The following is an 11714-nucleotide window of genomic DNA, read 5'->3' on the forward strand; positions in this document are numbered from 1 at the left end:
CTCCAGCACCCCCCGTCACCCCTAAAGGGACAAGCGGTAGGAAATGGATGGATGGATAATACAAAAACACTCACAATAATGTCTGATTGAATAATATAATATTAATACTACATTTTATTTGGTATAGGGCTTTTCTGAGCACTAAGGATGCTTTACAGCAGGGGTCTCAAACTCAATCGACCTGGGGGCCCCTGGATGCAGAAACTGGGTGAGGCTGGGCCGCAGAGAGAAAAGATTTCTTAAAAAATCTTACATGCACATCCCGGAAAAATGGTGAAGGTTGGCAAGTATGTTGCTAGGGCGGGAAAACCATTCATAGAAGGTGAATTCATAACATTTCTTCACAAAATAGAAATCTTTAACATCGATATTTATGGAACATGTCCACAAAAAGTCTAGCTGTCAACGCTGAATGTTGGATTGTTGTATTATTTTTCCACAGTTTATGAACTTACATTCATATTTGACCTCCCGGTAACAGTTCGAGATGCTACCTCAGTAGAAGCATTTAAGTCTCACCTTAAAACTCATTTGTATACTCTAGTCTTTAAATAGACCTCCTTTTTAGACCAGTTGATCTGCCGCTTCTTTTCTTTTTCTCCTATGTCCCCCCCCTCCCTTGTGGAGGGGGTCCGGTCCGATGACCATGGATGAAGTACTGGCTGTCCAGAGTCGAGACCCAGGATGGACCGCTCGCCTGTGTATCGGTCGGGGACATCTCTACGCTGCTGATCCGCCTCCGCTTGGGATGGTTTCCTGTGGACGGGACTCTCGCTGCTGTCTTGGATCCGCTTTGAACAAAACTCTCGCGGCTGTGTTGGAGCCACTATGGATTGAACTTTCACAGTATCTTGTTAGACCCGCTCGACATCCACTGCTTTCGGTCCCCTAGAGGTGGGAGTTTTCCTTGCCCTTATGTGGGTTCTTCCGAGGATGTCGTAGTCGTAGTGGTTTGTACAGTCCTTTGAGACATTTGTGATTTAGGGCTATATAAATAAACATTGATTGATTGGTTGAGGAATTATTCAATAAACATATTCTTAACGGATTTATGGATAGCTGCTATTTTTTAAATGTTTTTGACAAATCTCACTTGTCCCTTGGCATTCCTTCAAGTACTTCCAGGGGTCCGCGCACCCCCTTATAGAGGACTATTGCTCCACTACATGCTTTTACATCTCACAACCTACGTGCCGGCTCCGTGTCATGTTGTGTGAGACTTGTGGAGAACAACCTCAGTGGCTGCAAGACGTACTTGTTCAATAGCCATACAGGTCACACTGAGGGTGGCCATATAAACAACTTTAACACCTTTACAAATATGCGTCACATGTGAACCAACATCAAACAAGAATGACAAACCTTTTCTGGGAGAATTTCCCCACCCTTACACAACTTAAACCCAAGTGAACAAATACCCAGAACACCTTGCAGGGCTACAATACACAACACCTCAACCGACGCGGGTGGGGCGTGGGGGGGTGGTGGTAGCGTGGGTGTGTGTATTGTAGCCCGGAAGAGTCAGGGCTGCAAGGAATTGTGGGTATTAGTTCTGTTGAGTTTATGTTGTATTACAGTGCGTATGTTCTCCTGAAATGTGTTTGTCATTCTTATTTGGTGTGGGTTCACGGTCTGGCACATACTTGTAACAGTGTTAAAGTTTTTTTTTACGGCCACCCTCAGTGTGACTTGTGTAGTTGTTGATCAAATATGTCTTGCAACATCACACATGTGTACTGCTCAGCCAGAGGTGACAATCTATTAGGTTTTCTTACTGTCTATACAGAATACAGAGTTTGGTACGAAATGTGCCGTTACAGCACTCCATGAATAGTGTTGATTGTGTAAAATTCGGCCTTGATTCTATGGTAACTCTCGTGAAAATGGAGAATGTTGTGAAGTATGGCACTGTCAAGTTCTGTTCATATTAAACTCGCGGGTCGCACATACATTAAATTGTCATATCAAAGCGCGGGCCGCAAAACAGCGTCTCGCGGGCCGCAATTGGCCCGCGGGCCGCATGTTTGAGACCCCTGCTTTACAGGATAAAAAATATATATATATATATATATATATATATATATATATATATATATATATAAAACAGTTTAAAGTAATAATATAAAATACAGGAAATATAAAAGCAGTACATTGTAAAATACATAATACAGGACAGTTACAAGACAGAACACAGAACACTAATCACAGGTTAAAAGCAGATCTGAAACCTAAAAATGTTATGACAGACAAGCTTAAAATAACGTAATGAAATTTTACATTTTTTTACTGAATGAGACACCCAGAATGTACATAAAAAAATAAAAAATGTGGGATTTACAATATTAACTATGAACGATAAAACACTGAATATTGACATTTGAACAGAATGTAATTTTACATTCTTAACTGAATGAGACACCCAGAATGTACATGAAAATAAAGAATGTGGGATGTACAATATTATCTATGAAGGATAAAACACTGAGTATTAACAACATATGAACAAAGTTGAATTTTACATTCGAACAGGATGGAATTTTACAGTCTTTACTGAATGAAACACCCAGAATATACATGGAAATAAAGAATGTGGGATTTACAATATTAACTATGAAGGATAAAACACTGAATATTGACAACATATGAACAACATAGAATTTTACATATGAACAGAATGGAATTTTACAGTCTTTACCGAATGAGACACCCAGAATGTACGTGAAAATAAAGAATGTGGGATTTACAATATTAACTATGAACGATAAAACACTGAATATTGACATTTGAACAGAATGTAATTTTACATTCTTTACTGAATGAGACACCCAGAATGTACATGAAAATAAAGAATGTGGGATTTACAATATTAACTATGAACGATAAAACACTGAATATTGACATTTGAACAGAATGTAATTTTACATTCTTTACTGAATGAGACACCCAGAATGTACATGAAAATAAAGAATGTGGGATTTACAATATTAACTATGAAGGATAAAACACTGAGTATTGACAACATATGAACAAAATTGACTTTTACATATGAACAGAATGAAATTTTACAGTCTTTACCGAATAAGACACCCAGAATGTACATGGAAATAAAGAATGTGGGATTTACAATATTAACTATGAAGGATAAAACACTGAATATTGACAACATATGAACAAAATTGACTTTTGCATATGAACAGAATGCAATTTTACATTCTTAACTGAATGAGACACCCAGAATGTACATGAAAATAAAGAATGTGGGATTTACAATATTAACTATGAAGGATAAAACACTGAATATTGACAACATATGAACATCACACCCCCTCTCCATCCACATATTTTACAATCAAAAATGCAACAACCCCACCTACAATCTGATGCATCAAATATATCACTAAGCTTTAGAACTTTGATGTAAAAATCTCCTTCCGCTAAACAATTTGGTACACGGATGAAGTACAGAGCGCCAATAAACCTTAAAGGCACTGCCTTTGCGTGCCGGCCCAATCACATAATATCTACGTCTTTTCACCCACACAAGTGAATGCAATGCATACTTGGTCGGCCGTATAAACAACTTTAACACTGTTACAAATATGCGCCACACTGTGAACCCACACCAAACAAGAATGACAAACACATTTTGGGAGAACATCCGCACCGTAACACAACATCAACACAACAAAAACCCAGAACCCCTTGCAGCACTAACTCCTCCTGGACGCTACTATCCTATCCCCTATCATCCCCAACTCCCGCCCACCTCAGCCTCCTCAGGGAGAGCATGTCCCAAATTCCAAGCTGCTGTTTTGAGGCATGTTAAAAAAAAATAATGGACTTTGTGACTTCAATAATAAATATGGCAGTGCCATGTTGGCATTTTTTTTTTTCCGTAACTTGAGTTGATTAATTTTTGGAAAACCTTGTTACATTGTTTCATGCATCCAGCGGGGGCATCACAACAAAATGAGGCATAATAATGTGTTCATTCTACCACTATATATATCGGTATCGGTTGATATCGGAATCGGTAATTAAGAGTTGGACAATATCGGAATATCGGACGTCTCTGTACTGTATTTTTTTTTTTTTTTTTTTTTAAGGGGAATTGAAGTGAAGTGCTCCTCTCTGAGCTGCAACCTTATCGTGGTAGAGGAGTTTGCGTGTCCCAATGATCCTAGGAGCTATGTTGTCCGGGGGCATAAAGCCCCCTGGTAGGGTCTCCCAAGGCAAACAGGTTCTAGGTGAGGGATCAGACAAAGAGCAGCTCAAAGACCTTTATGAAGAAGAAACATCATGGACCCAGATTTCCCTCGCCCGGACGCGGGTCACCGGGGCCCCCCTCTGGAGCCAGGCCCGGAGGTGGGGCACGATGGCGAGCGCCTGGTGGCCGGGCCTGTTCCCATGGGGCCCGGCCGGGCACAGCCCGAAGAGGCAACGTGGGTCCCCCCTCCAATGGGCTCACCACCCATAGCAGGGGCCATAGAGGTCGGGTGCATTGTGAGCTGGGCGACAGCCGAAGGCAGGGCACTTGGCGGTCCGATCCTCGGCTACAGAAGCTAGCTCTTGGGACGTGGAACGTCACGTCACTGGGGGGGAAAGAGCCTGAGCTAGTGCGCGAAGTCGAGAAATTCCGGCTGGATATAGTCGGACTCACTTCGACGCACAGCAAGGGCTCTGGAACCACTTCTCTCGAGAGGGATTGGACCCTCTTCCACTCTGGCGTTGCCGGCAGTGAGAGGCGACGGGCTGGGGTGGCAATTCTTGTTTCTCCCCGGCTCAAAGCCTGTACGTTGGAGTTCAACCCGGTGGACGAAAGGGTAGCCTCCCTCCGCCTTCGGGTGGGGGGACGGGTCCTGACTGTTGTTTGTGCTTATGCACCAAACAGCAGTTCAGAGTACCCACCCTTTTTGGGAACGCTCGAGGGAGTACTGGAAAGTGCTCCCCCGGGTGATTCCCTTGTCCTACTGGGAGACTTCAACGCTCACGTTGGCAACGACAGTGAAACCTGGAGAGGCGTGATTGGGAAGAATGGCCGCCCGGATCTGAACCCGAGTGGTGTTTTGTTATTGGACTTTTGTGCTCGTCACGGATTGTCCATAACAAACACCATGTTCAAGCATAAGGGTGTCCATATGTGCACTTGGCACCAGGACACCCTAGGCCGCAGTTCCATGATCGACTTTGTAGTTGTGTCATCGGATTTGCGGCCTCATGTTATGGACACTCGGGTGAAGAGAGGGGCGGAGCTTTCTACCGATCACCACCTGGTGGTGAGTTGGCTGCGATGGTGGGGGAGGATGCCGGACAGACCTGGGAGGCCCAAACGCATTGTGAGGGTCTGCTGGGAACGTCTGGCAGAGTCTCCTGTCAGACAAAGTTTCAATTCCCACCTCCGGAAGAACTTTGAACATGTCACGAGGGAGGTGCTGGACATTGAGTCCGAGTGGACCATGTTCCGCACCTCTATTGTCGAGGCGGCAGATCGGAGCTGTGGCCGCAAGGTAGTTGGTGCCTGTCGGGGCGGCAATCCTAAAACCCCTTGGTGGACACCAGCGGTGAGGGATGCCGTCAAGCTGAAGGAGGAGTCCTATCGGGTCCTTTTGGCTCATAGGACTCCGGAGGCAGTGGACAGGTACCGACAGGCCAAGCGGTGTGCAGCTTCAGCGGTCGCGGAGGCAAAAACTCGGACATGGGAAGAGTTCGGGGAAGCCATGGAAAACGACTTCCGGACGGCTTCGAAGCGATTCTGGACCACCGTCCGCCGCCTCAGGAAGGGGAAACAGTGCACTATCAACACCGTGTATGGTGCGGATGGTGTTCTGCTGACCTCGACTGCGGATGTTGTGGATAGGTGGGAGGAATACTTCGAAGACCTCCTCAATCCCACCAACACGTCTTCCTATGAGGAAGCAGTGCCTGGGGAATCTGTGGTGGACTCACCTATTTCTGGGGCTGAGGTCGCTGAGGTTGTTAAAAAGCTCCTCGGTGGCAAGGCCCCAGGGGTGGACGAGATCCGCCCGGAGTTCCTTAAGGCTCTGGATGCTGTGGGGCTGTCTTGGTTGACAAGACTTTGCAGCATCGCGTGGACATCGGGGGCGGTACCTCTGGATTGGCAGACCGGGGTGGTGGTTCCTCTCTTTAAGAAGGGGGACCGGAGGGTGTGTTCCAACTATCGTGGGATCACACTCCTCAGCCTTCCCGGTAAGGTTTATTCAGGTGTACTGGAGAGGAGGCTACGTCGGATAGTCGAACCTCGGATTCAGGAGGAACAGTGTGGTTTTCGTCCTGGTCGTGGAACTGTGGACCAGCTCTATACTCTCGGCAGGGTTCTTGAGGGTGCATGGGAGTTTGCCCAACCAGTCTACATGTGCTTTGTGGACTTGGAGAAGGCATTCGACCGTGTCCCTCGGGAAGTCCTGTGGGGAGTGCTCAGAGAGTATGGGGTATCGGACTGTCTTATTGTGGCGGTCCGTTCCCTGTACGATCAGTGCCAGAGCTTGGTCCGCATTGCCGGCAGTAAGTCGAACACATTTCCAGTGAGGGTTGGACTCCGCCAATGCTGTCCTTTGTCATCCATTCCATTCTGTTCATAACTTTTATGGACAGAATTTCTAGGCGCAGTCAAGGCGTTGAGGGGTTCCGGTTTGGTCACCGCAAGATTAGGTCTCTGCTTGTTGCAGATGATGTGGTCCTGATGACTTCATCTGACCGGGATCTTCAGCTCTCGCTGGATCGGTTCGCAGCCGAGTGTGAAGCGACCGGAATGAGAATCAGCACCTCCAAGTCCGAGTCCATGGTTCTCGCCCGGAAAAGGGTGGAGTGCCATCTCCGGGTTGGGGAGGAGACCCTGCCCCAAGTGGAGGAGTTCAAGTACCTAGGAGTCTTGTTCACGAGTGAGGGAAGAGTGGATCGTGAGATCGACAGGCGGATCGGTGCGGCGTCTTCAGTAATGCGGACGTTGTACCGGTCCGTTGTGGTGAAGAAGGAGCTGAGCCGGAAGGCAAAGCTCTCAATTTACCGGTCGATCTACGTTCCCATCCTCACCTATGGTCATGAGCTTTGGGTCATGACCGAAAGGATAAGATCACGGGTACAAGCGGCCGAAATGAGTTTCCTCCGCCGTGTGGCGGGTCTCTCCCTTAGAGATAGGGTGAGAAGCTCTGCCATCCGGGAGGAACTCAAAGTAAAGCCGCTGCTCCTTCACATCGAGAGGAGCCAGATGAGGTGGTTTGGGCATCTGGTCAGGATGCCACCCGAACGCCTCCCTAGGGAGGTGTTTAGGGCACGTCCAACCGGTAGGAGGCCACGGGGAAGACCCAGGACACGTTGGGAAGACTATGTCTCCCGGCTGGCCAGGGAACGCCTCGGGATCCCCCGGGAAGAGCTAGACGAAGTGGCTGGGGAGAGGGAAGTCTGGGTTTCCCTGCTTAGGCTGTTGCCCCCGCGACCCGACCTCGGATAAGCGGAAGATGATGGATGGATGGATGGATGAAGTGAAGTGAATTATATTTATATAGCGCTTTTCTCTAGTGACTCAAAGCGCTTTACATAGTGAAAGCCAAATTGCACTTTTTTTTTAATTGTGCCTATTATTCACAATCCTTATGTTGGACGAGCACTAATACCTTTTTCTTTTCTTTTTAATGCATTCTAACTACAAATATGCAAAAATACTAATCAAAAGTCCACTGAGAAAATATGTCATTTAGTAACAGGCATATTTGTACTAATATGTAATGGTTACATATTTTGGTCCTTTTAGGGACAAACGCATCACAATGTCTGCTTTTCCCTTTGACAACATCACTGATTACAACACTGACGCCTGTTAAACTTCTCAGTCTGGCCCGCCGGTCATTCCCAAATCTTTTTTTTTTTTTTAAGATGTTTAAGATGGAAAGTGTAGCTGCCATTATGATGTGCACTCATGTTTTCTAATGACCGTAAGTTTTCAACTTTACTATGTCTTTCAATGCTTGGAATCTGCATGATATACTAGTTACTATGGTCATCTAATTAGTTTTGGCCACAATACCCAGCAATATGTTTGGAGGAGAAAAGGTGAGGCCTTTAATCCCAGGAACACCATACCTACCGTCAAGCATGGTGGTGGTAGTATTATGCTCTGGGCCTGTTTTGCTGCCAATGGAACTGGTGCTTTACAGAGAGTAAATGGGACAATGAAAAAGGAGGTTTACCTCCAAATTCTTCAGGACAAACTAAAACCATCAGCCTGGAGGTTGGGTCTTGGGCGCAGTTGGGTGTTCCAACAGGACAATGACCTCAAAAACACGTCAAAAGTGTTAAATGAATGGCTAAAAAAAGGTTAGAATGAAGGTTTTAGAATGGCCATCCCAAAGTCTTGACTTAAACGTGTGGACAATGCTGAAGAAACAAGTCCATGTCAGAAAACCAACACATTTAGCTGAACTGCACAAATTTTGTCAAGAGGAGTGGTCAAAAATTCAAACAGAAGCTTGTGGATGGCTACCAAAAGTGTCTTATTGCAGTGAAACTTGCCAAAGGACATTCCTTTACCATTTCTGACGTGTTTTTGGGGTCATTGTCCTGTTGGAACACCCAGCTGCGCCCAAGACCCAACCTCCGTGCTAATGATTTTAGTTTGTCCTGAAGAATTTGGAGATAATCCTCCTTTTTCATTGTCCCATTTACTCTCTGTAAAGCAAAAGTTCCATTGGCAGCAAAACAGGAACAGAGCATAAAACTACCACCATCATGTTTGACGGTAGGTTTGGTGTTCCTGGGACTAAAGACCTCACCTTTTCTCCTCCAAACATTTTGCAGGGTATTGTGGCCAAACAGCTCCATTTTTGTTTCATCTGACCGCAGAACTTTCCTCCAGAAGGTCTTATCTTTGTCCATGTGATGTCAGATGAAACAAAACACCATGCCTACCGTAAAGCATGGTGGTGATTCATGAAGCAAACTTCATGAATGTTTTTTGTGACCAACAAGTATGTGCTACCATCACTACATCACAAAAAAAATAAGAGTTGTAGAAATGATTGGAAACACAAGACAGCCATGACATTATGTTCCTTACAAGTGTATATATACATATATATATATATATATATACACAGTGTGTACTGTAGATAATATGAGTTGTGAAACTGTGTTAGATGTAAATATACACAGAATACAATGATTTGCAAATCATTTTCAACCCATATTCAGTTGAATATGCTACAAAGTCAACATATTTGATGTTCAAACATTTTTGTTTGTTGTTGCAAATAATCATTAACTTTAGAATTTGATGCCAGCAACACGTGACATAGACATTGGGAAAGGTGACGATAAATACTGATAAAGTTGAGGAATGCTCATCAAACACTTATTTGGAACATCCCACAGGTGTGCAGGCTAATTGGGAACAGGTGGGTGCCATGATTGGGTATAAAAAACAGCTTCCCAAAAAATGCTCAGTCTTTCACAAGAAAGGATGGGGCGAGGTACACCCCTTTGTCCACAACTGCGTGAGCAAATAGTCAAAGAGTTTAAGAACAACGTTTCTCAAAGTGCAATTGTAAGAAATTTAGGGATTTCAACATCTACGCTCCATAATATCATCAAAAGGTTCAGAGAATTTGGAGAAATCACTCCACGTAAGCGGCATGGCCGGAAACCAACATTGCATGACCGTGACCTTCGATCCTTCGGACGGCACTGTATCAAAAACCGACATCAATCTCTAAAGGATATCACCACATGGGTTCAGGGACACTTCAAAAAACTACTGTTACTAAATACCGTTCATCGCTCCACCTGTAAGTGCAAGTTAAAGCTCTACTATGCAAAGCGAAAGCCATTTATCAACAACATCCAGAAACGCCGCTGGCTTCTCTGGGCCCGAGATCTTCTTAAGTGGACTGATGCAGAGTGGAAAAGTGTTCTGTGGTCTGACGAGTTCACATTTCATATTATTTTTGGAAATATTCGACATCGTGTCATCCGGACCAAAGGGGAAGTGAACCATCCAGACTGTTATCGACGCAAAGTTCAAAAGCCAGCATCTGTGATGGTATGGGGGTGCACTAGTGCCCAAGGCATGGGTAACTTACACATCTGTGAAGGCACCATTAATGCTGAAAGGTACATACAGGTTTTGGAACAACATCTGCTGCCATCTAAGCGCTGTCTTTTTCATGGACGCCCCTGCTTATTTCAGCAAGACAATGCCAAGCCACATTCAGCATGTGTTACAACAGCGTGGCTTAATAAAAAAAGAGTGCGGGTACTTTCCTGGCCCGCCTGCAGTTCAGACCTGTCCCCCATGGAAAATGTGTGGCGCATTATGAAGCGTAAAATACGACAGCGGAGACCCCGGACTGTTGAACGACTGAAGCTCTACATAAAACAAGAATGGGAAAGAATTCCACTTTCAAAGCTTTAACAATTAGTTTCCTCAGTTCCCAAACGTTTATTGAGTGTTGTTAAAAGAAAAGGTGATGTAACACAGTGGTGAACATGCCCTTTCCCAACTACTTTGGCACGTGTTGCAGCCATGAAATTCTAAGTTAATTATAATTTGCAAATAAAAAAATAAAGTTTATGAGTTTGAACATCAAATATGTTGTCTTTGTAGCATATTCAATTGAATATGGGTTGAAAAGGATTTGCAAATCATTGTATTCCGTTTGTATTTACATCTAACACAATTTCCCAACTCATATGGAATCGGGGTTCGTACCCCTCACCCTTTGACCCCGTCTCACCTGCTTGGACTGATTCCCCGTGAAGTGCCAAATGACCGAGTTTTTGGAGATATCGGAGATGGGCGTGTACCAGGCCTGCAGCACCACCATCTGGCCCTTCACCACCTCCATTTCCTCCTGGGGGATCTCCACCTTGTGGGTGTCACCTGCAACCAGGACACAAAAAATGGTGGAAGTGGTTAAATTTCCCGGCGCGAAAATGGCTAAAAAGTAGCATTGGCCAGTAGAGCGCACTGTCCAGTATCGTGGCCTCTGATTGGCTCAGCCTCAGGAAGCATTACCATATTGGGCTAAAAAGGCTAACGATGACTAAGAGCAGTTATACATTTTGATTTAAGTCTGAGTTATAATCACCCTTTCATAATTATTATGCATTGATGCATTCCACAACAAATACAATAAAAAAGTCGGATAATAATACCAAATAATAAATATAAACAAAATATTATTACTAATAAATAAATCGTAAATATAAGACAGAGATCTACTTTAATGATCGGCCACAGTAAAATCTTACTTAAGTGTTATTGTCATCCATGCCTATTTATTCATGTAATAATATATTGTAAATTGTGTTCATAACATCTGGAATAAACATTATTACCTTATTTTTCGGACTATAAGGCGCACTTAAAATCCTTTCATTTTCTCAAATCTCGACAATGCGCCTTATAACCCGGTGCACCTAACGTACGGAATGATTCTGGTTGTGCTTACCGACCTCAAAGCTATTTCATTTCGTACATGGCATAATGATAAGTGTGGCCAGTAGATGGCAGTCACGCATAAGAGATACGTGTAGACTGCAATATGATGGCAGTCACACATAAGAGATACCTATAGGCTGTAATACTGGGGTCACCAACCTTTTTGAAACCAAGAGCTACTTCTTGGGTACCGATTAATGCGAAGGGCTACCAGTTTGATACACACTTAAATAAAATGCCAGAAATAGCCAATTTACTCAAT

General features: G+C 44.4%; 1 protein-coding gene across 3 annotated transcripts in view; it reads right to left on the reverse strand.

The window, feature by feature from the left end:
* The window catches only part of esamb (endothelial cell adhesion molecule b), a 208985-nt gene that overhangs the window by 44611 nt on the left and 152660 nt on the right, over positions 1–11714 (reverse strand). For all 3 annotated transcript variants that reach the window (XM_061878091.1, XM_061878089.1, XM_061878090.1), the window contains exon 2: positions 10746–10891. In XM_061878091.1, coding sequence (XP_061734075.1) covers positions 10746–10891 — 146 coding nt within the window. The remainder of the gene's footprint in view (positions 1–10745; positions 10892–11714) is intronic.

Source organism: Nerophis ophidion, linkage group LG18, assembly GCF_033978795.1.
Source record: "Nerophis ophidion isolate RoL-2023_Sa linkage group LG18, RoL_Noph_v1.0, whole genome shotgun sequence".
NCBI classification, from domain to species: domain Eukaryota; kingdom Metazoa; phylum Chordata; class Actinopteri; order Syngnathiformes; family Syngnathidae; genus Nerophis; species Nerophis ophidion.